This window comes from Vipera ursinii, assembly GCF_947247035.1.
Source record: "Vipera ursinii genome assembly, chromosome: 1".
Classification (NCBI taxonomy): domain Eukaryota; kingdom Metazoa; phylum Chordata; class Lepidosauria; order Squamata; family Viperidae; genus Vipera; species Vipera ursinii.
Window position 1 is genome coordinate 296,514,991 of NC_139512.1, and position 27,297 is coordinate 296,542,287.

General features: G+C 39.6%; 1 protein-coding gene across 1 annotated transcript in view; it reads right to left on the reverse strand.

The window, feature by feature from the left end:
* MDGA1 (MAM domain containing glycosylphosphatidylinositol anchor 1) overlaps positions 1–27,297 on the reverse strand; it is a gene marked incomplete at its 5' end in the record, with an annotated part of 211,639 nt that overhangs the window by 38,610 nt on the left and 145,732 nt on the right. Inside the window, 4 exons of the mRNA XM_083376427.1 lie at positions 9,982–10,113; positions 11,648–11,800; positions 22,485–22,508; positions 23,653–23,830. Of these exons, the coding sequence (XP_083232553.1) occupies positions 9,982–10,113; positions 11,648–11,800; positions 22,485–22,508; positions 23,653–23,830 (487 nt within the window). The remainder of the gene's footprint in view (positions 1–9,981; positions 10,114–11,647; positions 11,801–22,484; positions 22,509–23,652; positions 23,831–27,297) is intronic.

The window sequence follows — 27,297 nt, forward strand, 5'->3', positions numbered from 1 at the left end:
AGGCAGCTGAAAGGAAGGAAAACACTTTCCATAATGTAAACCCCTTATTTCAGTTCTGAAAGATTGTATTATTTTTTTTTGAAGTCCTGATTTTACTGCATATTGTCCAGCAACAAACATTTCTGATATTAAAAATTCATATCTCTTTTATATTAAAAAAAACCTCTCTGAATCTTGTAGCACAAAATCCAATATGCTTGAATGCTATGAAATCTAACATCACAAAAAATCCAGCACTGGGTGCTAAGAAATAAAGCAAATAGCATGCCAGGGGCTTATGTTGATATGTGAGCAATAGTCCCTCCCAAGAGCCTGATGATGAGAAATGTACTAAAAACAAATGCCAAGGACTAGAAACAATAAACAATAACCCAAACCATAATGGAAGGTACTGCTTAAAGCAGGGGTGTCAAACTCAATTTCATTGAGGGCCGCATCAGCATTGCGGTTGCCCTCAGGGGGCCGGGTGGGTATGGCCAGAGTGGGCGTGGCCTACTTGGTGGGCGTGGCTACAGTGCGTATGGCCTACTGGGTGGTCGTGGCCAGCTCTACATTGTTCGCATCAAGGGTGCCTATGGGGGCCTGGGCAGGAGTGGGACAGATCTGTGGGTCTCTGGCAGAAGGAGGGTCTCTGGGCCAGGGCCAAGGCAGTGGGGGCCGTTCCCTCACTGTTTCCAGGATGGCTTCACGGGCCACATGAAACCACTTCGCGGGCCGGATCCGGCCCCTGGGCCTTGTGTTTGTCATGTCTGGCTTAAAGGCATTGAAGGAGACCCCAAAGGATGGAACTCTTGGGAAAGGAGGAAGGCAGTTGGTAGTTTCTGGTCCTAATATATCCTACCACCTGTATGGACAATACCATATCTGCTGCTGGAGACACAACCTTGTGCCCTTGCATTGATGGCTGTAGTACAGCAATGTTGATCGATTATGTACCATTATGTGGTGTTGACTTTCAGCAACCACACAGAAAGATTTTCCCCATGACAATGACTCTAACCTGCCCCCTTAAAGTCACCCAATGCTGCAACTGCTGGAAACAAGTGTCTATATGGAGATTCTCAACCATCCAGGTCTTGGTTGTCCCAGAGATGCTTTTCCAAAAGGCAACTGGGCTTTTCTTGTTTTTTTTTTTACCCTTGAAAATGAAGAACGTAAGAAGCATCTCAGATGAGAAATGAAAAGTCTTCAAAGGAAAAAAAAACCACAAGAAAAGTCCAGTTGCCTTTTGGAAAAGCACCTTTGCTGGAAATACGGTTCTTTTCTTTCTTAAACACTTTGGAGTGGTTTGGAGCACTTATACAAACACATCCCTCCTGCTCTATAGCCAGGGTTGTAGAGGCTGACTCTGTCTCCTGGCAAACTCCAGAAACAGGTTTGCCAACTGTATTTGGTACAACTGATGTAGAGAACAAATAGGTTTATCCTCAGTTGGGAATTGCTTGCAACAGTTTGCTGACTCCATTGATTTGAGTTATGGCAGGGATCATTACCCTGCAAGGGCTAAGCAAATCTTAAGTGCTGCCCTTGTAACTTTTGGTGGTTCTTGATTCAGCTGTTACAATTCATCATATGGCCTCCTTGCTGTCACTCAGGAAAGGAGAAGGTGGGAAATGGAAAAGGCACAGCTGAGAGGAAAAAGTTGCAGAAGAGGGAAGGAACATCCATGCCTGGGTTTACAATAGCGGGTGTGTAACAAAGAATAACTATACAGGAGAAGTAAATTTATGGTGAGGGTTCCTATAGGGAGAGTACTCCAGGTTGTACTTCTGAGTGTGTTTCATGGGTTGTTTTGTGTGTATCCATATGTGTGCAAAAGGGGAAAGGAAATTATATGTGGTGGAAAGGATGAAAATATAGCATCCACTGCAATTTCTGCAAGGTTTGCATTTATGGCTTTATTATGGTTAAAATATTACATGGGTACCTTAGAGAAGGAAGGGGACATTCAGTTGTAAGGAGACACAATTACTTGGTTAGATTATAGGCGTTTCTTACCCTGTTTATAGTAGTGTCAGAATGAGTGTCTGGATGTTCCCTGAAACCACTTTCTATAGATTCCTATCCTCCTCCTTTGTAGTCTTTCTGTAATTAACCTTTGAGAGTTTTTACTCAATTAGGTTTTCTGGAAGAGCAATAATAACAATAATGTGTATTATTTATAAGTACCCCTTGGACCTGGCACTGTACTATAATTAAACCAAAAAGATTAAAGCCTTTCTGCAGGCTTAAACTCAAAGAACACAGAAATACCCCAGGGAAGCTGTATCTTTGGATTTAAGCATTCATTTGACGAAAAGTAGCTTTATAGCCATATAATTTTAAGAAATTGCTGCTATATGTTATTTGTAGAAATGTTATTTGTATTATTTATTATTTGTTTAATAAATTTATCTGTGATTTCATTATATAGTCACTGAAGCAGCTCAATAGATCAAGTATACAGATCAATGTTGCATGAAAGAGTAGGGATTCGGCTGGTTTGCACCAGTTCGGCAGAACCGGTAACTAATGTTTTGTAGTCCAGGCCCAGAACAGACTTCCGGAAGTGGCATTCACACAGAGAACCGGTTGTTCACATATTTGAATCCCACCACTGGATTGATGGGAGAAAGTGGCCCCCCATTCCCCCCCCCCGCTGAATCTGTTCTTGTTTTCATGTAATGACTTTTTTTGTCTAATAGAAAGATGAGGTTTTCCTCCCCAAATAACTACCTGTGAATATTGTGTGTACATGTGCAAACGTCTTCTTAGATTTACTGGGAAGAACAGATGCCACTATGAAAACAAAAGAATGGGTGGGATGTGCAAACTTTGCTGCTGTGAAGCATGGATAATGCTCAAAATTAGAGCTGGAGCTGCTTGCCTGCTGGATTTTAAACATGTAATGTCTATTCTGCATTGTTTCATTTCACTCTTTTCTTTCCATCCCTCTCCAGTTGCCTTGTCTTCTCCTCACCTCCTCTCCTTCCCTTATAGTTTCCACTACCCAGGGCAGCTTCTTCTTCCCCATCTTATTCCTGATTTGGATGAAAGGCGAGAGGCAGTAGTGTGTGTGCATATGGGTCTCTATTCATTTCTGTGGATGACAGTGGTTTCTGTGTAAGAGTGAACACTGTTGGCAACAGCAGACAGGGGGTTAATTAGTTTTATTAATTTTACAGGAAATTAATTTGAAGCCATAATTCTTACACCAATTAATATTTATTTTTTGTTCCAACTCTGGCCTTTTAGAGGTGTGATTTCAAGGCATATGGGTACGGATTTCTGAAGTTTATATACACACATAGATTAGTCACATGCACATATTTATTGAGGAACTGGAGATTTCTAGGGTTGATTTTGGCAACTGATGAACTGGAGAAGTTGTCTGGATTCACTCTCCGTTCCCATCCCATCTTCTCTTTCTTTGGGTGGTTTGTCCTATACTCAGGGTCATATTCCTTTTGGGTTAATAACATTATTTTATAAACTAGACTAGTTAAGATGAAAGTCATGGACCTTAGACATTCCATCTATACTTATTTATAAGGCTCAGGTCAATAAAAATTGAATCATACAATTGGCAGTCTTCTTTGCAATTAGATATATCTGTGTTTTTTTTTACAAATAACTACATACTAAAATATCAGAACAACAGATTTGGAAGGGACCTTGAAGATCTTCTAGTCCAACCCCCTGCTCAGGCAGGAAGCATTCAGAAAAATGGTTGTCCAGTCTCTTTTTAAAAACTTCCAGTGTTGGACCACCCACAACTTCTGCAGGCAAGTCATTCCATTGATTAATTGTTCTAACTGTCAGAAAAATTTTCTTAATTAACTGAAGTTACTGAAACCTTCAGTTAGGTCCTGTAGTATCTGTATGATTATTCACTTTTCAAAAACAAATCCAATCAGTGAATTAAAGAATGTGAGCAGGAAAAAAAATACAAGGTCTATTTAACATTTTCTGTTCATCCAAATGCAATTCAACTATTATCTAGAATATGGGAAGAATTTGAATCACACTGTTTTAAAAACATGTGCTCTTTCCTTTGGCTCAACAGTGTGTGCTTGCATTAAATTCTGGGACATTGAAATTATTAAGAGAGATGAGATAATCATTTTACATATCTTGCATGGGGCCATTTTCAGCAGACTACTAATAAAGTCAATGTTTTTGTCAGTTTTTGTAAAATGACATGTCTGCTTTTTATACTAATAGAATGGTATAAAGTATGCTTATATTAAATACATTCTTACTACAGAATTATATGCAATGCCAGAAGGTGGCTGACATCAGAGTTTAGCTCCAGTCAAAGCTCAATTTACTCCATCTTCTGTGCTTAACTGCATTCCTCATTCATTCCAGTTACTCAATGTTTACTATCCTACCTTCTCTAGCTGCTTCCTTTATCTGCCTCATGTATTAATTGCTTAATTGATTGATTAAAACATTTCTATCTCGCCCTCAATTGTTTGAACACAATGGGAACCTCCACTAGCTAAAACAAAAATAAAGAAAGCATTAAGGGCAATCAATAACCAATAGAACAAAAGCAATAAAGCTACAGTAAACTGTAAAATGCCCCTATAAGATGCATACCCTTCAATAAACATTAGAATCATGAGCATATGGATCAATTTTAGCCTGCTTGAAATGTTATGAACTCTGTACTGGTGAACGCTTTTCAGAGCTGAGTTGCCATGGCGGAAAGATCCCTTTCCTAATCAGCACCACAAATAATTTATCTTAAGAAACCATCAGGGTGTGTCAGGACCAACCCGAGATTGTCCACTGTTTACCATGAAGAAAAACAGAGAACTCCTTCTCTTCTGATCATGTGGGAGCGGATGCAATGGAATATTATTGTCTACACTCTTGAGGGCAGGAAGCAATTGTAGAGGGCTCTGTCCTCACCACTGTTTTCCAATACTAACCCATTGCTCCACCTCAGCAGCCACCACTTCTACTTAATGACTAAGCCAGTGTGGGAAGTCAGCTCCACAGAGAAGGAAATATTAAAAGGGCAGAAAAATATATTTCCTCAAAAGAGATTGAAGAACCAGAAAAGCATGCCCAGTTTGCTTAATAGCCCCAGTTCTCCCTCCCCCAAGCTCTGTACAAATGCAGATGTAGGAGGCCCCAGCTAGAAGCTTAGGAAGACAAAGACCTAAAATCTACAGGAAAGCAGGATATAACCTCAGGACATAATAGGATTAACTCACCACCATCAAGAATACCAGAGCGGCACACCCACACTCAGGTCACAATACGTGACACAGGAAATACAAAGCCTGAAACAGGAAATAACTCCAAACAAAAGTCTCCAGAAGGGTATAAAAACCCACTCCCTACATGTGCTCAGCCCTTTTTCTGCTAGAACCATCTTTCTGTCTGGCTCTCCTCTGCAATAAACTGTAACCTTCTTCCTAAAGCAGTCGCCATGTTGTTTATCCCCAGCTTGGACTGAACCATGATGAAGACTTTTCCTTCAACGCCAGTTCTGGCACCGTTGTTCTAATCCTTTTCAGGCTCAAAAATAGAAAACCAACCCTTTGAATTGTTCCTCAAACCAGAGGGGCAATAGGGACTGACTGTTCTTCAGATGGTGCCATTTCAGCATACAGAATTAGTGCCATGAAAGTCATATGGAACAGCAGCAATTATAATGCCCTTCCAAGGATAGTTTACTCAGGTTTATAATCAATTTCCTTTAGATTCAATAAACAACTGGCTCTTATTAGTTACAAAGGCACAGTATGGGTTCTAAGAGGCTGAGAGGGGCCCCTCTTTGGTTTTTGGGACATTTCAAGTCCTCTGTGAAATACAAATCAAGAGGAAGTGTACTATAATTCAGACACGACAAGACAAACATGGTAAAGAGAAAGGAAGGAAGAAAAGAAAGGAAGAAATGAAAGGAAGGAAGGAAAAAAGGAAAAGGAAGGAAGGAAGAAAGAAAAAGAAAGAAAGAAAGAAAGAAAGAAAGAAAGAAAGAAAGAAAGAAAGAAAGAAAGAAAGAAAGAAAGAAAGAAAGAGAAAGAGAAGGAAGGAAGGAAGATGTGCATTTTTGTGTGCACGCACACACATGAGAGAGTCAGAAAGCCCAGCAGCCAAATAAATCAGAAGAAATGTGAATGGCCTCCGGAGAGCTCTCCCTGCACCCGCAGCCTACTCAGCTGAGAGATATTCAACCTCACCCTACTCTATTAGTTACTGAATATTTTATACTCTGGCTACATTCACTCCATTTGTATTCTGCGTTTCTCTTTCGTCATATGCATTATAAACGAGCAGTGTCTGGAAACTCTCTCTGGGAAGATTTGCCTGGATGGCTATGGATATTTTATAGTCAAATTGCGGGGAGCAAACTAGCTTTCTGAGTTGTGCTGTGAAAATCAGGAAAGAAAAAAAGGTCATAAACTGGTTATTAAAAAAATAAATACATGTCAGACTGTACAGCATTCTCCTTCCATTGTGCAATGAGATTTAGCCGCCCAATGATGGGGAGTGGTGATATGCACATGATAAATCTGAGAACAGGACATTATGATTTGCCAGGATGGGTTTGTTCAAAAGAGTTGAACAAACCAGCCCCGTTTCATTTTATCTTTGTTACAAGCCTGCAGCCAAATTCACATTTCATGAATGAGAAAGATGTGTTGTTAGACTGGAGTAAGCAACTGTTACCTCCAGATGTTTTGGATTACATCAGTGCTTATGGGATTTATAGCTCAACACAATCCAGTAAGCACTGGGGTGTCCAGCCCGTTTTCAGAACTGGTATCTTTTTCTCTTAAAACATAATTTACACATACTAGTTCAAAGAGTTACAGGATAATAAGAAGCATAATTTTTATAGTCAGAATTAGTAGGAATTATGTTTATCTCATGATAATTGAAGCCATTACTTGAACAGTGAAACTGCTGTAACAAATTTTTGGCACTTATCACCTCAAGTGATTGCTGAACAAGAGGCAAGCTGAGAAGTGATCATGGCAAAGTATCACCTATTTGGACACACTCACTCAGTTTACTGAAGCATTCTGTCTTATTAAAAAATATATCTTAGATTTAGTCCAAATGTGCTCAGATGTTACAGAAAAATAATTAGAAACAGAAACCAAAGTGATGTCAGAACTAACAGAATGGAGGGAAGGCAGGCTGGCAGGCTTAAATGTTGGGATTCTTAATCATTTATTTCATCTTCCTTTGGTATATGCCACAGCAGGTTGCAAAAATCTAGCCAATCTTGATTGATCCCCAAAAGTTAACCACTTGGATGGAAGGCCACCAGAAAACCCTGGACTGTGGGCTAGATTAGGAAGCAGAAAAACAATCATCTAAGAAAAGGCAATGGCAAAAATGCTTCTCTGTGGCTGCCAAGAAAACCACACTGAAATCTCCAAGCAACCAGAATATCAACCTTGATTCAAGGAAGATTTTTCTTTAACCTTAAGAACCCTCAGGGACTTCTCAAAACATCGTAACAAAACAATGCAGCACCTTGTGCAAATTTAAGATATTCTTGGAATTGCTTGAGGGAAATGTAGAAATGTCTAAAGCTTCAGTGGAGGAACTAGCAGTGTTCTAAAGAGGTTTGGAAGATGATGAAAACTCCAGAGTATAGGTGGATTTGGATGGGTGAAAGATACATAAATATTTTTTCTGGTTTTCTTAGTTATCGTACTCAAAACTAAATATGTTATTACACTGAAATGGTCCAAAGTAATGCCCATATCATTGCACCAATATCAGTACCTCTACGTATTGCTTGAATCAGGGAAGCGCTGATGGTAGTTAAGATATTCTCCTAATCCAGAGGTCATCAATCCTTATTTTTGGATTAATAGCCATGACTCTTGTGCCTGATTGGCCTTACAGAAGCCGAAAAGTGAAGGGCTGCTTTTTGGATAATTTGGAGAATTTGTAGAACAGGGTAGAAATGGGAGTGGTTCACTTCCCAAAAGCCCCGTGCTCCCTTCCTAGCCTACTTTTCTGATCTTAAAAGTTAAAAATGGCCATTTCACCACCAAATTACAGTGGCTGTACCCCAGAGGGCTTTGCAAGATCCCCAAAAGTGTGGGGTAAAAAAAATATGCACAACCTCCAGATTACCCAGCATTGTCATATTTTTAAGAAATTATATTCCCATATATAAAACATCCTAAATTTGTTTAAAGAAAATGTAAAAGAGCTGTTCTTGGTATCTTTCTATAGTTCTAGTACTTGAAGTAAAAAATCTTTCTCAGTTTAACGTAAGACACTTAATGGTAAAATTTATCAGTTAACCAACAAATGTGTCCCAAATTTACCAGACAGTAGGAAAATAAAACAGTTCTGCCTCAGGCCTGTGTCAGACATCTTAAAGGCATTCTTGAACTAATGTGGAACAAGACTTCTGCCTGCCACGCCTGGCTAGCTTTCAATGAGGCAGACATGGGTATTCATATTTCAAAGAATCATAATCTAACACAGAGATTCTCGTTCTTTTGTCTTTAAGAAAAAAGTGCAGAAAACTAATTTCTACTTGTGATATCTCATGTGCTTAGATACAGGAAGATGTACATTAACTCTGTTTACCAACCTTGTTTATCAATAGGTAGACATACTACTTACTGGGCCCTGATTTCTCAGTCCAGCAGGTGATTAATAACTTAGTGGCTTTTGAAAGAGTGCATTTATTATTGAAATTAATGAAATTATAATCAAGAGGTGACAAATTCGCAAATGCTCCTCGATTGACTATGAAAACTCATTAGGCACATTTGTGGCATTTACCCATGTACAGCTTCATCTTAACAATCATAGACAGGAGGTGAAGAGGGAGTGAGTGAGATATCCTTTGAAATGACTTTGCCTCATAAAACAAATCCTTATTTGCACATGATTTTTGCCATTTTTGGATTTTGTTTACTCTCTCTAAAGCACAGTGGTTACCAGAAAATCACTACTGCTATCTGGATTGTCCTGCCCAAGGAGTCTATTTACACTCTTTCCAAACTAGACCCCAAATAGTCTAAAAAAACAAATTACTGTCCTCAATCCAATCCAATCCAATCCAATGTAATCTTTCAATTAATATAAGAAAATATCTTCTTAAGAGGATTCTTACAGAAGCTGCAAAAATGATGAAGCTGTATCACAGCTATGGGAAGCAGAGGATAAAGCAAATTAAGTTGGCTATAACCAGTGGTGGGATTCAAATATGTGAACAACCACTTCTCTGTGTGGATGCCGCTTCCAGAAGTCCATTCTGGGCCTGGGCAACAAAAAATTAGCTACCGTTCTGCTGAACTGGTGCAATCCAGCTGAATCCCACCACTGGCCATAACCATGCCTCTAACAACGTACACATGTAAAAGTCTCCCAATCTTTGTAAGTCTGAAAAACACCAAAATCAAGTTTCTATCTCTTATGGTACAGAAATAAATCTATCTGAAAAATAGTGAGGATGTTCTTCTAAAGCTGCCTTCCAAATCTCTTATGTTGTATCACCATCTCCAGAATTTTCAACTAGCACAATGGCCACTGGTGGAGTTTTAGTTCAACATCTGGCCAGTATCAGATAGATGAAGTCTATTCTAAAGACTTAGGAAATGGATGCAATTTATACAAGTGCTGGTGATCTGTATCAGACTGACACAGCTATCTGTAATTTGTCTTTCCATACAACATATTCCATCATTTCGGCTCTGCACTGAAATGATGAAAAACAGAGATGAAAGAAACATATACACAGATCATGAGAGAGAGATGGAGATGTTGTCTTCAGGATTCAACTTTGGTATTGCTTTCCAAATAGAAAAACAACCTGAACACAACTCCAGTGCCAAGAAATAAAACAATCCAAATTGACAATCACCCCTGTAAAACAAACCTGGCATATTGTACACTTGAGAGCATTATTTCCCTGTAATTTGCAATGAAAAGGCAATCCCTTTAAATCCCAGAGTGTTTTTTCTCCATCCCAATGAGCAGCAGTCCTTCAAGGTTACTTACCAATGTGCTTTCCATACATGTGATAATAGAAGGAGACACAGAATCTGGCAGTCATGTTGTACATAGGGCTGATTAATCTAGCTTTGTCATCCTTCACTCGGGGTGCAGAAGCTTCAATGAACATGTAGTACCCTAGGGAGTGAGAAACCAAGAATAGGAAAGGTAACACATTGCCACAGTCCTTTTCATGTCAACAGTATTAAAAGTACCGGTAGTATGAAGAACAGCAAGGATTTGACTCAGACCCTTTTGGAGGCGCTAAAGTGGAATTTGGGGCCTCAACATCATCTTTTCTCTGAAAGTGACAGAAGTTGGACTTAGGTCACCTAATTTACTTGTTTATATCTATCTTTTTTCCAGGATGTCTACCTGGTTTATGTGGAATGTAAGCGGGACTTATTGATCCAAATCCAGTGAGCTTTCATGGCAGAAGATGGACTTGAAACTGGGCCTCCACATATTAGTTCCTTTCTTCTACACTATTGCTCTTTGTTCTAATCCTACTATCTTCTATTATCTCAATATTTTTTCAGCCTGTTCTGAGATGTTTGATGTTTCTTGGGATCCTAGCTTTACGGCCAGTACTGTATGCTAATTTGTACTAGCCAAGCTTCCATAGAAAGAGTGTCTCCCTACCATAAATCTTATATATGCTTATATGTATTGTAATCACCATGAAACATAGATAGAAAAGGGCACTGGATATGAGGTAAAGGGATAGGTTGACTAGCCTCAGCTTCCAAAATCAACTTTGCATCATGATTTATACCATAACCTTTTCTGAGAAGTTGCATGGAAAAGCACAAGGTTTTGGAGGCTTTGTTGGATTCCTGCTCCAGAAGTCAGACAGACATTTTAGAATGTTTAAACTTGTTTCCCCAATCCTGACTTGCTTCTTTCCTCTGTGCATGCATCAGTGGAACAAGGACATTTGGCAGCAGTAATTAGCCAGTAACGAGGACTAATGTTCTCCTGATTCCTCTAAACAAAGCTGTGGGAGTTTTAATTGGTTATTTAATGTGAATAAGAACATGCAAATTAGCTGCCTGTTCCTCATGTCCAAAATAGATCAAGAGAGTCTGTGTGCATGCACATGCACTTGAGTGTGTATACTGCATGAAGCTATGTTTTATATATTTTATTATATTTATATATTTTGTTATCATATCTTAAGATGAAGCATAATGTAGTAGATAATATAACATAATATAGTAAACAATTTGTCCTTAGAAAAGATCTGGAAAAATCTAGAGGCAGAAGTTCTATCTATCTCCTGCAAATTCTCAGTATTGCAATCTGTGAAAATTGAAGATTTCAGATAGGAAGAAGGAAGGGGCAAACTGGTGGGTGATGGGAAAAGCTAAGAATTGAACTGAAAAGTTTCATTCCCAAGAAAAATTGCTAGACGCATTCCAGCTTTCAGCAAGAATATGAGAGACGGAAGTTTGTTGTGTGCTAGACAGACATTTTTGGGGGTGTAGATTCAAAATAAGTACAAAGATAGCAGATGGGCATTTGCATAAAACTAATGGCAAATACCATTTCGTAAGTACTTAAGAAGTGGAGACTTCCTCTTTCCTTTGTTAGAAGTGTCATCGGAGAGAAGGCAGGAATAGGAAAAAGCAAGGGGCGTAACTTTGAATCAGGAAACTGGTGGCTTGCTCACCTTCGGGGGTCCCACTGAAATCCATGGTGGGGCCTGTGTTGGCAGTGCGCTTCGGATCATGGGTTAGACTGCTTTGACGAATCCAATCAAAGTTGTCTGTTGTGTCCTGAATATAACCACAGATCTTCTCATCTTCAAAGTGGCAGGTGTTACCTGTAGGCAGGTAAGGTGCCTAATAAGTAGATCATTCCAACATGATCTTGTCTGGTGGAGTATACAGGAGACAAAAAAATAACTTCCTTGTAATAATGATACTTCTACACTGAGAGAATAACACTAATTCATGGAACAAGTTGCATCTCCCATCCACAAACTGAAGCCAGCAAGAAGTTGCAAAAACTAATTAACAGCCCTGCCTTTTTCTTCAGCTTTAAATAAATATGGGAGAGCGTAAAAATCTATACATTGAAAAATGTCCTGCCTGTTTATAGATGAGTTAACAAAGCACACTGTGATCATATTTGTGTGATGGATGGATCTAGACAACATGTGGAGTTGTTATGATATTTTTTAACATTTCCCCGATGACTTTCCAAGTACTTCAAAACGCTGCTGCTGCCCATGCACAAAAATATTCTATATTTTTGTGCAAGGAATAAAAAAGCAAAGATCAGCATAGACGCCTTGTTGCCAGCATTCTCACGTTTGGCTCCTCTGTAAATCTTCCATAGAGAATCTATAAATGAACTTAGCAAACTAATTACGGATGTAAGGATGATCATATAGACATGTTCATTCATTAACTTAGTAGCTTTAGCTTCCTAAAGCCAAGAATATTACACACACTCCATCTTTTTAACAGGTCAGATTATGGGGAAGCACGCATACCTATGTTGGAGTCCAGCTCCTCAATGTTTGGTATTACCTAATCCAATTTTGAATATTCATTGACCACTCGCTGTTTATGAATTATGATCATAGAAGGGACTCAAAAGGACTGGATCACCTTACACAAAACCAGGGAAAAGTCGACATGCTGAGCAAAATAAAATAATAATAATAATAATTTAAAAAAAACCTGATAAAACTGTGATCAGCTTTGGGATAATGTCAAACTCCACTGATATGAAGAAGAAAGTCAGGATATGAAGTATAGCTGGAAGGAGCAAATTAAGTTTGTCTTTATATCTTTTGCTGTAGTCCCAAGCTACTATTTTAAGTTCCCTGTTTAGCTATTTTATAGACTATCAATTTGTAAATTAATCATATTATTTTACTGACAATTTCTGAACTTGGTTGGGATGATGATTTACAGGCATTTGCATAACCAGACTTAGCATACTAGAATAGAATAGAATAGAATAGAATAGAATAGAATAGAATAGAATAGAATACAATAGAATAGAATACAATAGAATAGAATAGAATAGAATAGAATCTGGAAGGAACCTTGGAGGTCTTCTAGTCCAGCCCCCTGCTCAAGCAGGAGAACCTATACCATCTCAGACAAGTGACTGTCCAGAGTCTTCTTAAAAACCTCCAGTGATGGACCATCCATGATTTCTGGGGGCAAGCTATTCCACTGGTTAATTGTCCTCACTGTCAGGAGGTTTCTCCTTAATTCCAGGTTGTTTCTCTCTTTGATCAGTTTCCAACCATTTTTTCTTGTCCTGCCCTCTGGTGTTTTGGTGCAGAGGTCCCCAACCTTTTGGGCACCAGGACCGGTTCCATGGAAAAGTTTTTCCATGGACCCGAGTGTGCGTTTGTGTGCTGCCTGAATCCCATGGATGGGGCTTTGCTTGTATGTGCAGACTGGTTGCTGGCATGCTGTGGCTTGGTACCAGTCCATGGACTGGGGATTGGGGACCCCTGCTTTGGTGAATAACGTGACCCCCTCTTCTTTATGGCAGCCCATCAAATACTGGAATGCTGCTATCATATCTCCCTTATTTCTTCTTTTCTTTAGACTAGTCAAACCCAAGTCCTGCAGCTGTTCTTCATATGTTTTAGTCTCCAGGCCTTGGATTATCTTAGTTGTTCTGCTCTGAATTTTTTCCAAACTCGCAACATATTTTTTGTGATATGGTGACCAAAATTGGCTGCAGTATTCCTAGAGTTTTATAAAGCGGTACTAATACCTCGCATGATCTTGATTCTATGCCTCTGTTTATACAACCCAGGATTGTATTAGCTTTTGGGGCAGCTGCTGCATATTGCTGGCTCATGGTTAAGTGATTGTCCACTAGGACTACAAGGTACCTCTCTCAGTTACTGTTTTTAAGTCAGGTCTTGCCCAATCTGTACTTGTACCTTTGATTTTTCCTGCCTCAATGTAAAACTTTGCTTTTCTCCACATTGAAACTCATTTTGTTGGATAGGGCCCATTGTTCAAGTTTGTCAAGATCTTTTTGGATCCTTAGTTGGTCTTCTGGGGTGTTGGGTACTCCTGCCAGTGTCATCTGCAAATTTACTGAGTTCCCCTTCAATTTCCTCATCTAAGTCATTGATGAAGATATTGAAGAGTTACTGGGCCTAGGACGGAACCTTGTGGTACCCCACTGCTTACTTCTCTCTGTGTGGATGTAGTCCCATTGAGAACTACTTGTTGAGTTCAGTTTGACAGCCAGCTACAGATCCATCTGGCGATGATGTTGTCTATTCCACCTTTTTATAGCTTACCAAGGAGTAGGTTGTGGTCTACTAGCTACAGTCAGTATAATTTCTCAGTGATTACCCATGCTCCTTTTATGTCACATCTATGCTATTGCAACACATTTTATGGACAGTTATTCTTGAAGGCAATCCAGAATTTTAAATGTTAGAAATGTGACAAATGTAATAATACCAATCTAATTTTAAAACCCTATGTTGCTAGCCAATTGTATTCAAGATTTTATCTGTCTAAAGGGCTTCCTATTTGTATGAACCTGTCATTCTGTTCTGTTCTGAACTTGCCACATTATTAAAATCTGCAGGAGAAAGGGAATACCCTTTTTACAGACTTACTTTTCTGCTAAACCAGAAATAGCTTTCTCTGATGACCTCAAAAATGCACTTTTGGTGCTGTGATTGGTTCCGACTCCAGAAAGTGTGTCTTTTAAAAGTATTGTTTCAGCATTTTCCTTAAAAAAAAGCTTTAATATAGATGTTATTTTTTCTGAATTCTCAGATAATACCTCCATATTTCTCAGGAAGTTGGCACAAAAATACGTGAAGAAATAAACCCAATGGCCTAAGGTGTCATAATCTGAAAGGGGAAATAATGGTTGGCAAATGTCTTTACATTCTCCATACCCCATCAATCCAGGACTGGATGAAAAATCTAACTTGATACTCAAAAATAAGGCAGTGGAAAGAGATGGAAATTGATTTTATATGGAACGCATAAAGAAAGATAACCCAATAACAGACCAGCCCTGAATAAAAGGATGAGAACTTTAAAGAAAAAATGTACAAAGCAAAACAAACAAATGTGAAGTGCTAAAAAAACTGGTGTCAAGACTGAAAGTGAGGTTAGTATTCCCCCCCCCCCCCCCCCCGGTCTCAAGCTTCTATTGCATATCACATTTTCCTGGATTAGATTGTGTGTCTATGAGTGTCAAGATCTTTTTGGAATGTTGAGCAGATGTGTACACCTTTCCTCTTTCTTTGGCCTGCTTTTGGCCTCCTTCATTTTATTCCACTTCCATTTCTCTCAAGATAGAACAGGGCTTAGTTTTAAACTCAATAAAATGGGCATGCAGTGCATGCTCATTCAGCTGAACTGTGGGCTGGATCTGAAGGATCAGCTTAAAGTAATTTATTGGTTAGAACTGAAGGACAACCACTGGTGAAAGTCTGCTGAGCAGTTGCCCTGGAAGACCTCATGAAAACTCAGCTAGCTGGCTGGTGAAACTCCTGCCAGTGAAGTAAACACAGCAGCCAAAGGGAGCTTGGCTGGCCACTTAACCACTAATTAACCCTGACTAAGTGCTCTCTACGCGGTCCATTCAGTTCTAATTAGCATCCTAATCCAAATTAGCCACAGTTTTTAATGCTGAATGCTAGGGACTGCCTAGCTTCTGTAACTGAAGAAGAAGCGGAACATGCACACAGGAGATGTGAGACTAGGAAATCACAAAAACAATCTGTTTAAGGTCCTGAGAGGCTGGGACAGAAGTGAGCTTTTTAACAGATCTTCCAATACATTATTGGGATGAAGATGATTGAACTCCAATTGCAGCTATATGGACTAAGGACAGAATGGCTTAAAAGGTTGTGAGGGAGGCTTGGTCATTTCACCCAATCCCACCACATAACCTCAGCTATAGATGATTGCATTAATTTTGAATTTCTAAGAGGATAAACTATAATTGCAGTTCCTACAAGTAACCATGCCATTATAGGTTGATTTTTGTGAGCATTGTCAGATAAAAGGGGCTGCCCTTGAGGACCACTCGGAGGCTTCAGCTGGTGCAGAATGCGGCCGCGCGAGTTGTGATGGGGGTCTCCCAATACTCCCATGTAACACCTCTACTCCGCGAGCTGCATTGGCTTCCGGTTGCCCTCCGGGTGAGATTCAAGGTGCTGGTGATGACCTATAAAGCCCTACATGGCTTGGGTCCGGGATATCTGAGGGAACACCTGCTGCCGGCATCAAGTTCCCTTCGTCCAGTGCGCTCACACAGGGAGGGTTTTCTCAGGGTGCCACCGGTAAGAGATTGCCGGCGGACGACACCCAGGGATAGGGCCTTCTCAGTGGGGGCACCTGCCCTTTGGAACCAGCTGCCAGTGGAGCTGAGGACTGCCCCTGACCTCCGTTCATTCCGCCGGGACCTGAAGACCTGGCTCTTCGAGCTCTCTGGCCCAGGCTGAGGATTAATCTTATTTTAACTGGGGTTTTTATTTATACAGGGACAAATTTAATTTTTTTAAAACTTGTTTTTAACTTTTGTATTTTGGTTTTTAATTACCCTGTAAACCGCCCTGAGTCCTTCGGGAAAGGGCGTTATATAAATGTAATAAAATAAATAAATAAAATAAAAAGCACTCTTCCTCATTCGCATTGCTTTCAGCAAAGCAGAATTTGTCACTACTTGTTTTGTGTCCATATGTGTCACTAGAAAGCTAAGTAGGGTAAAGTCTAGTTAATATTTCCATAAGGTTTCCACAGGGTTGTAGGCTAGACAGTAGGCAAATGGCTTCAATACTTCTCTCAAGAAAAATTTCACCAGAAGCTTTGTTCAACTAGAAGACTTTAATTTGCATCTTCCACTTTAATTTCACTGATTTCAATTCTAAACTCAATTTATTGCCAATGCCAACAAAACTAATATAAAAAATTGACTTTGCAAGAAGTAAAGGTAAAGACACTTCAGTCAAATGAAACCAAATTTGGGCATACTTGTTAAGTAATAAACTGTGTTATCAACAGAAAGTCTGCCTATCAGCATTCTGCCTATCAGCATTCACTCCCACCATGCAAGCATTAGGCTGCCAATGAACAGGACAAATAGTCCTCTCTGTGAGGCCAGAAATAGAGGACACCCCACTGGTGGCCCTTTCTATCTTTTTTGAAACCCAACAATTTCTGCAATTTAATTTTTGCTTTTTTATTATAAGGGAGGAGAAGACATGGAAGCTATTTATCAATGCCAAAGCTGACAACTTCTATTATCTGTTGGCTATTTAGGTAAGCACAGACACTTTTCAATATACCTGTGTCTTTAACTGATTATTTGTACACTTTCCCTTTACTTCAAGCTGGTTTCCATCTTAAGGCTGGAGTCCGCTTTTGCAGAATCTGTGCTTTATAGCAAGTGGTCTGGAATTAGTTCATCTGCAAGCTCATCAATGAAGAAGATTAAAAAACATAGCATATAAAAGAATGTAAAAGGTTCAAACCACAAATCTATCTACAATCTGATTTTTTCCTATGTGGATCCACCAGATATGCAACAGCATTTTTTTGTCATTTTCTACAATTATTTATATTTAAGACCATAATGCAGCCAGCTCAGTCAAAGCATTCCTTTCACCATTTTCTTAGGACTTCTAGGCTGCTACACAATATCTAAAAACTCACAAGGAGAGCTAATTAAAAATTTAAGGGGGCAATAGAAAGAGGGCGTAATAAATATTAATTCTGGGATTCTCTCTTTAAAAAAAAGAAGGCAGGAAGGAAAGATTCTCAGAACTTTTATGATCAAAAACTAGTAAGAAGCCAGTCAAATCAAGAATGGAAGCAAACATTCAAAATTAAATTTAGTTCTGATATAATTCCTGTATCAACACAAATGTCTGGAAAATAACACTCCATTAACTAGCTTTCATAAGTTATGTGGTCAGATGATATAAAATTCCTTGTGTAGCACTGTATGACATGCAAGCCTTAATAATGCAGAGAAATCTTACTAACAAAGACAAAGCAGATGGTGAAATAATTAAATTTTTTCCTAATCCAGGGATGTCAAACTGCTGGCCCGCGGGCCAGATGTATCATGCCGAAACTGTGTCCCCCCCCCATTGCCGACAATGGATAGAAAGTCACGATACGTCACGACACATCACGTGACGTTGCGAGTTTGACACTCCTGTGGACCTAATCTATAGATTAATCAGCATTATGTGTCCTTAATATCAGACTACTATAGGAATTAATCTTACCATAGGCAAATTAATCTTTGCCTTTCACTATGATCCATGGAAAATCACATCGGAGGTTTATTGGAGAGCCATGTGTGATGGTCCTTCCATCCTTATAAACCAGCTGCTCAGTGTCTCTCCTACAACTTCTTACAAACATCAGTTGGATAATTTAGTACAGGAGTAAATTGAGAAAATTTGCAAAAAAAATTCTCTCCAGCTGAGAGCATCAAGAATTGGATTTAGACCAACCATTTGGGCTCGACTGCAAAATTACTTTCTATTCATCATGGACCTTATATATACTGTTTTAAACAAATGTGGTATTAATAAAGGAGAATATTTGCAGCTCAGGGTTGAAATGAGGGGTCCTTTGTGCTCTCTGAACTTGGTTGTTTTCTTCCAAATGTTTCATTACCCAAACTAGGTAACATCATCAGTGCTAGTCTAACATCATCAGTGCTAGTCTAATACTGATGATGTTACCTAGGATACCTCAAACAAACATAGTAGGAACAGATCTCTTCACAATGCCAGGGAGACTAGTAATAAATGAAAAGATGGTTCCTTTCACATAAATATTTTCTTCTTTCAAGCAATTGTCAATGGATATTTCTTAGATACTATATCTCCAAAGGGACAGGACCTGGATTCCCATTATGTAGACCTGACCTGATCCAGAGGAACGGCAAAACTTTTATTAAGATTAGCTATAGTAAAATAATCTTGCAACTCTGATTGTACTTTACCTCTTTCCCCTCTTATATTCATATTCACTAGGCAGGTACCTGTCATTTTCACATTCCTTCTGCTTGTTCTGGACTTAAGACATATTTTTCCTCTCGTTGTTCTGGTAATGTATATTGCCTACCTTTGTCAAAACCAGCTTCTTTACTTTCTCCAGGTCCTAATATCTGTGGAAGCAATCCCCACGCACTGAAAAGGGAAACAGCTAGAGGTTCATGTGGGGAATTCTTGAGCTACGGAATGACCAAAGGGATTCCTATCTCTTATCCACCCCTCCCCCTCCAGTTTATTCCTTCAGATCTGCAATCTCCTGAGGCTGGTCTTCAAATCTGTGGTAGCAGTTTGGGATGATAGATATGAATCTGCTTTCTGACAAATCAGAATGATAAGAAGAGTTATGTTGTTTGACTGCACGGCATAAATTGCTGGACAGCTGGAATTATGTTTACATATTTATTGTACCTTGGGATGGGCTGGAGGTTGAAAATCTGCCTTCTTCTTGAGATGTTATTTTAAGCACTGTCAACACCCAAAAATGAAAATGAACCAAAAGTCACCAAATTTTAAATACTGCTTATTTCCATCTTTATCGCTGTTATCATCTCTTAACAGTATTATTATTAGCACTCCATTTAATGGGCGAATATATCTTGGGGGCCCTTAAGAACAGCAGTATCTGTAGCAAACTACAATGATGCCAAAATAACAACACACTCACAGTGAGGACATAATGTATTCGGAACTTGATGTCTGATTACAGTATTTGCTTGATGAGATCATCTAATATTTCGTCATTTTGTTGCCGGATACTAAACTAGAAGGAATAGCTTTATAATCAGTAATAGCAAGTCCTTCAAAAACCTTTAGTATCCATCAGGATCACCTCAGAATACAAAGGTAACAAATGGTCCTTTAGGAGAAGTACTTACTTCACTTCGGGGGTGGGAACAAAAAACAACCAACCAAACAAAAAAATCCTGACAGCTTTATAAGCTTAGAGAGATTGAAAAGTGTGAATGGATGGGCTTTTGCCAAATAAATTAAGAGGAAAAAAGGTTTAAAAGAACAAGATAAAGGCACATGCTGAGAAAATGGTTGCCAAAATGGATTCGGTATATGTTTTTAATGAAGGTGGTTTTTACAAAGATATGGTGGAAATGAACAGATGGAAAGACTCTTCCAAGATGCAATCATTTCTCCTGTATTATGTCTTACAGAATACAGGGACACATTATGCTAACTTTTTTTAATTATTTCCCACAAGGGATTCAATGGAAGGGTCAACCATAATAATGAAAAATGCAGAAGCATTTACACTGTGGAATCTGAGAAACTGAAGCACACTGAAAGGAAAAGGTTTTCAGTTTGATGCAGGCCACTCTATAGTAGCAGAATCCAAGACCCTGAATTCAAATCTTAACAAAATAACACAGTTGGAAGGGACCTTGGAGGTTTCTAGTGTAACCTCCTGCTCAAGCAAGAAACCCTATAAAATTTCAAATAAATGGTTGTCTAATCACTTTTTACAAACCTCCAGGAATGGAGCTAAACTATCTTGAAATGAATTACCCTCTTTTGCTTATTTAAGAGGCTTATTTTCTTGGATGGCCAAGAATAGTTGGGTGTGTGGATAAAGATGATAGATGGATGGATACATAGATATCAATTTTGATATTAAAAAGTATTTTATAACTTTTAAAGGACTAAAGAATCCTCAGCAAAACAGAAGTATGTACTTTTTGAAATTATTCATACAAAAATAATTTTTATATATAAAATATTATTCAAAGTCAACATTCTATTCCAGGGGTGTCAAACTGCCGGCCCGCAGGCTGGATGGATCATAGCGAAACCACATCCACCTCGTTGCTAGCAATGGCAAAAAAGTCATGATACGTCATGACACATCACATGATGTCGCGAGTTTGACACCCTGTTCTATTCCATATTCCCCATTATTTTTCTAGCCTAGTTTCTACTTGTCTAAATAATAAAGAGTTAACTTTATTTGGAAAGCACATTTCTACAGCCAAACACCACAGAGTTTCCTGAACTGTCCTAAATAATCATTTTCCTTTAGAATCACCCTGTCAATTCAAAACTCTGGGGACATGGCATGTTGAAGATAATGAGAGCTTATAGTTCAAGGCAAATCAATACATACATTATGAACAGAGTGAGATTCTAGCATTAAGTACCAGAGAAAATGTAGCCTTTCCTGGATGATAATTAGATCTATAAATAACTACATATATACAACAGTAACAACAATACCATCAACATCAACCTTCTATTATTCCTGTGATTCAATTTTGGATTTTATTTTAATTTTTTTTTGCAAGTGAACCATACATCTGAAACAAGAACCTGACTCATGGAAGAAGCTAAGCCTAACTAGAATATTGTGACTCTTCTGTTCCTATTGGTCTTTAAGTAGCTGTACATTTATCTCCAGATAAATATACTAAAGGCTGAAGCCCTCATAGATACTGTATGGTCTGTGTGGGTCAGAGCCCTGGATCAAGTTCAGATAATTCTGCATGCCATCCTCTTCTTAGATCAACTACATTCATATTCACTGGCACAACAAACAGAGTTGGTACAAATAAATGATTTGTTTGTAAATCTCTAGTTAAAAGGATTCCGCAGCAGGTGATGGAATTCTAGAGATGTGTTGCTGATATCATTAGACAACAATGGGGCCTGATGGATGAAGAGTGTAACCTGAGAAAAATTAAAGCTGCCATAATCTGGCCTGTAACAGTCTCAACAACCATTAGATGGCAGTAAGAAAACCGACTCTTTACTGCCATCTAATGGTCATCTGCCAGTTTCTTATGATCAAGTTGTCGGAGAGAGACTGTCACATTCAGGAGGAGGGATCAAGCGGGGGATCAGTCTGGAATCGTTATGTAGACACAAGAAGGCAAGGTCTGACTCTCCTTGAATACTGTTGAACCTTCCTTAGTCTTTCTGGTGGCAAACTGCCAGTCTGTGAAGATTGCTGTGAAATATGCTTGAGTAATAAAGTAGCTATTTTATACTCTACATGTGTGAATCTAGTTATTTGCACCTGACACAAATAGATCAAATTGTCTTTTCTGGGTCTTCCCTACTTTCCTGTTACTTTTTGTTTAAAAATACTAATCCTACCTCTAAGCTTAGGCACTACATCATACGTTATGATGTATGCATACAGCATCTTCCTTTATGTCTGGCTGTATTCTTTGGCTTAGCTGATTCTTTGCTGGTAAACACTTCATTTATTAGATACATTTAAAAGAATTCCTACTTGAATAAAATTCCTTGGAAATGTAAAGCATACAAAAGTGGCATTGATCCAGAAAACAAATAGCTGGGTATAATTATTCTAGGTGTTTTAAATTAATTTTATTACATGTGGTAAGCAAGGACTTTCAATAAATTTTAGTTTCAAAGAATGTTTTTCACTATCAAGATTCCACTTCAATTCTAAGAAGCAGGATATATAAAAAGATAAAGAAAGCACGGGGGAATAATCACTTACCTACTGGGTTAGGGTAGCTGATTGCTGAGAAAGGAAACAGAAATAGATTTATAAAAATACTTTTATATTAACAGTTAAAGATGCAAGAGAAAAAAACAAGTACCTGGATTTGATCTGATTAAATACCTTTATCCTTTTGTTCCTGGGCAGATTCAAAGCTGAGATTGAATGCAGATAATTTATAATTTAAATCTTGAAAATTGCCCCAACAGAGACTGGCCACAAGAAATTGTGTTCTTTTTGAGAAATAAGAAATGTATTATATTTATTTATTTTTCATCCATCTATCCCCTCATCAAGCAGCTCTGGGTGGTTTACACAGGATTGAAAACATAAAGAATTCCATTCTTTCACGGAACTTGGTGGGAATTAAGATAACTTGAAAGAATGGATGCCAATATTTGGGAATGGTTGTTCCTTGTATCATATCATTAGACTAAATTTTATATGAAAAGAAGTTTGGGAGAGGATTAAATCCTGTAGGAGAAAGCTCCATATCAAAAGAATTTGATGCCCCTTGTTTTCCCATCAAATTGTTATATAGTATGCTTGCATAAAACCATGTCCAACTTTATATTCTATACTAATAAACCAGTAAAATGTGTGATAGAAAAAGGTTTGATATTCATTCGATGCTAAAATCAAGGCTCACAAATTCCTCCAGATCTTGTACCTTTCAATGGTCTATAATCATAATAAAGATTTGATCTTTTCTTTCTAAATTGGATACACTTACCTAAGATGCTATTTGATCATCGAACTATATACTGTTTATTCATTTCCCCCTAAAATGATTCATGGATACAAATGACCTTGTAACCTAATAGTTGGAAGCAAATTGATGACATATTTCACATTAACTGCTTTGGTGATGGTAGTTGAACACTGAGACCAGTTTATATGGAAGATAGTCTGGGTAGCACATACTGTATATGATATATATATAAAATCACCTTGATCTCTGGAGGTGTTAAGATATAACACAATTCCCTGCCAGGAAATTTTGAGATTTGTTGTTCAATATATATGGGAAAAATCAGTGGGAAAACGTTTCTCTGAATAATGCAGGTCTATTAAGATTTTGTCAAATGAAATACACTTCCTTCAGTTAATACCCGCCTTTGAGGGTTCAAAAACGGTCAAATAATGGAGAGAAAGAGACACTCACGTTCTATATAGTGGATGATACGGGTAGCCATGTCCCCCATCCCAAACCGGGTTATGGGTGTCAAACGAAGTTCATAGCTTTGAGGCACCTTCAAGTCAGTCAGGAGGTATTCCTGTAACATGCCCTTTTCCATCTTCCTCACAGAAATGGATTTAGGGGGCAAGTCCCTGTGATTCAGCTGTGATTCAGAGACATAAGGCGGGATTGAATTAAATAAGAGTAGATAGTTATAGAAACTGAACATTGAAGGAATTTTGTATTTGAATTTTGTATTTGAATTTTTGTATTCCAAGTATTTCTTCTCTTTGTCAATTAAGAGTTGTTATTCAGAGTAAAAGCTGCTGGTATTTGGCACATTCCTGCATATGCTTGACTTAGTGCTAAATTCTAAAATATGGAAAAGGATCTTGAGTCCTCAGAATCTCAGAAGTTCATAAATTTAAAAAGTAGCAATTGTTTTTAACTTCTATAATGATAAAAACTCATCCTATTAATGGATTTGGGCTTTAGTTTCTACTGAATAGATTATGAGAAGTTTGTAACTAGTATAGTAGGTACTTTCATAAAATTATGGAGCAGATGTTCTATTTCCCACTGTGTTCTATGCAAACAAAAAGCTGGACTCAATCGTGATTTGCACAGTATTAATGCTTTTTGCCACAGGCACACTTTGCATTTATAAATATACATTTTTCAAAATTGTAGTGTTTTAAGAGAGTCCATATTAATAGCAATAGCATTTAGACATATAATGCCACATAATGCTTTATAGCACTCCCTGCATGGTTTATAATGTCAGCATGTTGCCCCCAATAATCTGGGTCCTCCTTTTGTCACCCTCGGAAGGATGGAAGGCTGAGTCAACCTTGAGCCAGTCAGGATTGAACCTGTGGCTCTGGGCAGAGTTAGCTTGCAATACTGCATTCTAACCACTGTGCCACTAGAGTTCCTCATATTGAGGCAACATGGACAATCCCAGATTTTCTTGTGTACTTAAATGTATATTTATAAGGACTCATCAGCTTTGGGACAAAAGTCTGTGATCTGATCCTTCCTTCCCTCAATTCTCTCCTCATTTTAATTGAATTTCTCTTGAGAGATTTGGACTCAACTGAAGTTGCCACACTGGCTTAGTTCACCTACAACTCTACGCCATGCTTTCCTTTAGTTGTGTTTTGTTCTAGAACCCATGGTGCCCTGATTCACACATGGTGCTAAGCTAGGATTTACAAATACAATGGCTGAGTTTATATTTATATATTTATATTTATTAAACTTATATACCGCCCTTCTCCTGTAGGACCCAGGGCGGTTCACAAGGCAATTAAAACAACATTACAATACAAAAATTAATACCAATTAAAATTGATTAAATTTTCCTTAATTAAAATTTAAAACCCCTATAACTCTGATTAAAAACCCAATTACAATAAATTAAAAAATTAAAAAATCCTCAGTCCTGGCCGGAAAGCTCAAAGAGCCAGGTCTTCAGGTCCCGGCAGAACAAACAAAAATCAGGGGCAGTCCTAAGCTCTACGGGTAACTGGTTCCAGAGGGCAGGTGCGCCCACAGAGAAGGCCCTCCCCCTGGGTGTTGCCCACCGGCAATCCTTTGCCGGCGGCACCTTGAGAAGGCCCTCCCTGTGGGAGAGGCACAGGACGAAGGGAACTTGATGCCGGCAGCAGGTGTTCCCTCAGATATCCCGGACCCAAGCCATTTAGGGCTTTATAGGTCATCACCAGCACCTTGAATCTCACCCGAAGGGCAACCGGAAGCCACTGCAGCTCGCGGAGCAGAGGTGTTATATGGGAGTATCGGGAAGCCCCCATCACAACTCGCGTGGCTGCATTCTGCACCAGTTGAAGCCTCCGAGTGGTCCTCAAGGGCAGCCCCATGTAGAGAGCATTGCAGTAGTCTAACCAGGTCACGAGCGCATGAGTGACTGTGCGCAAAGCATCTCGGTCCAGATAGGGCCACAACTGGTGCACCAGGCAAACCTGGGCAAAAGCCCCCCTGGTCATGGCTCCTATATGATCTTCAAGGCTGAGCCGCGATCCAGGAGGACACCCAAGTTGCGAGCCCTATTGACGGGGGGTAACACCTCACCCCCCATCATTAAAGATGGAATAGAATGGTTCACTCGAGATGCCTGTATGCACAGCCACTCAGTCTTGGCAGGGTTGAGTCTGAGCCTGTTTCTCCCCATCCAAACCCGAACTGCCTCCAAGCAATGGGACATCACGTCGAGGGCATCACTGAGTTGGTTTGGGGTGGAAAAAGTTGGGTATCATCGGTGTACTGATGATACCCCACCCCAAAACCATGAATGATCTCACCCAGCGGCTTCATATAGATATTGAACAGGAGGGGAGAGAGGACCGACCCCTGAGGAACTCCACAAACAAGAGACCTCGGGGCAGACCTCTGCCCTCCCGTCAACACCGACTGCGAATGGCCCAAGAGGTAGGAGGAGAACCACTGCAAAAAAGTGCCCCCAACTCCCAACCACCTGAGACGTCGCAGCAGGATACCATGGTCGATGGTATCAAAAGTCGCTGAGAGATCTAATAGGACTAGGACAGAGGAACAACCCCTGTCCCGAGCCTGCCAGAGATCATTCATCAGCGTGACCAATGCCGTCTCCGTGCTGTACCCGGGCCTGAAACCCGATTGGTACGGGTCAAGATAATCAGTTTCCTCCAGGAACAGAGGAAGCTGATGCGCCACCACACTCTCAACAACCTTCGCTAAAAAGCGAAGATTGGAGACTGGACAATAGTTATTCAAAATAGCTGGATCCAGGGAAGGCTTCTTGAGAAGGGGTCTCACCACCGCTTCCTTCAAGGCGGCGGGAAAGACACCCTCGCTCAAAGAAGCAGATATCACTGCCTGGAACCAGCCTCGTGTCTCCTCCCGAGCTGAATAAACCAGCCAGGAAGGGCACGGGTCCAATAAACAGGTGGTAGAGCTCAGCCTCCCCATAATCCTGTCCACCTCCTCGGGAGTCACAGGATCAAACTCAGTCCAGATAATACTCTCAAGACCGCTCGATTCCTCCCCGTCAGACTCTGCCCAGTCAGATCTGAGTGATTTTGTCCGCCAGATTCTGCAGACGCGATGAGGGCGGCGAAGTAATTAGACTTCGCCGTCCTCATTGCCGCGAGATAAGACCTAGTGAAAGATCTTATTCGCAATGGGTCAGATTCAGACCGGCTGGATCTCCAACAGCTCTCCAGACTCCGTCTCCAACGTTTCATCTCCTGTAGCTCCACAGAAAACCATGGAGCCCATCGGGATCTACGCCAGATCAGGGGTCGCAAGGGTACAACCCGGTCAAGTGCCTCGGTGGCAGCCCTCTCCCAAGCCTCCACCAAGGCATCAGCCGGGCTGTGGGTGAGGGAGATAGGTATAGACCCAAGCGCCATCTGGAATTGTTCTGGATCGTCCTGGTCTTTGATATGTTAATTTTCAGATTCATACTTCTAAATTCATCAAGCAGTATTTCTAATATTCACAGCAAAACATTCAGATTTTATCCAGCAACATGTCATTGCCTGCATATAATGCACTTACACTCCTAATCAAGACCCCAATCACAATATTTATTCATAAATATATTTAACAACCAAAGGGATATGAAACACC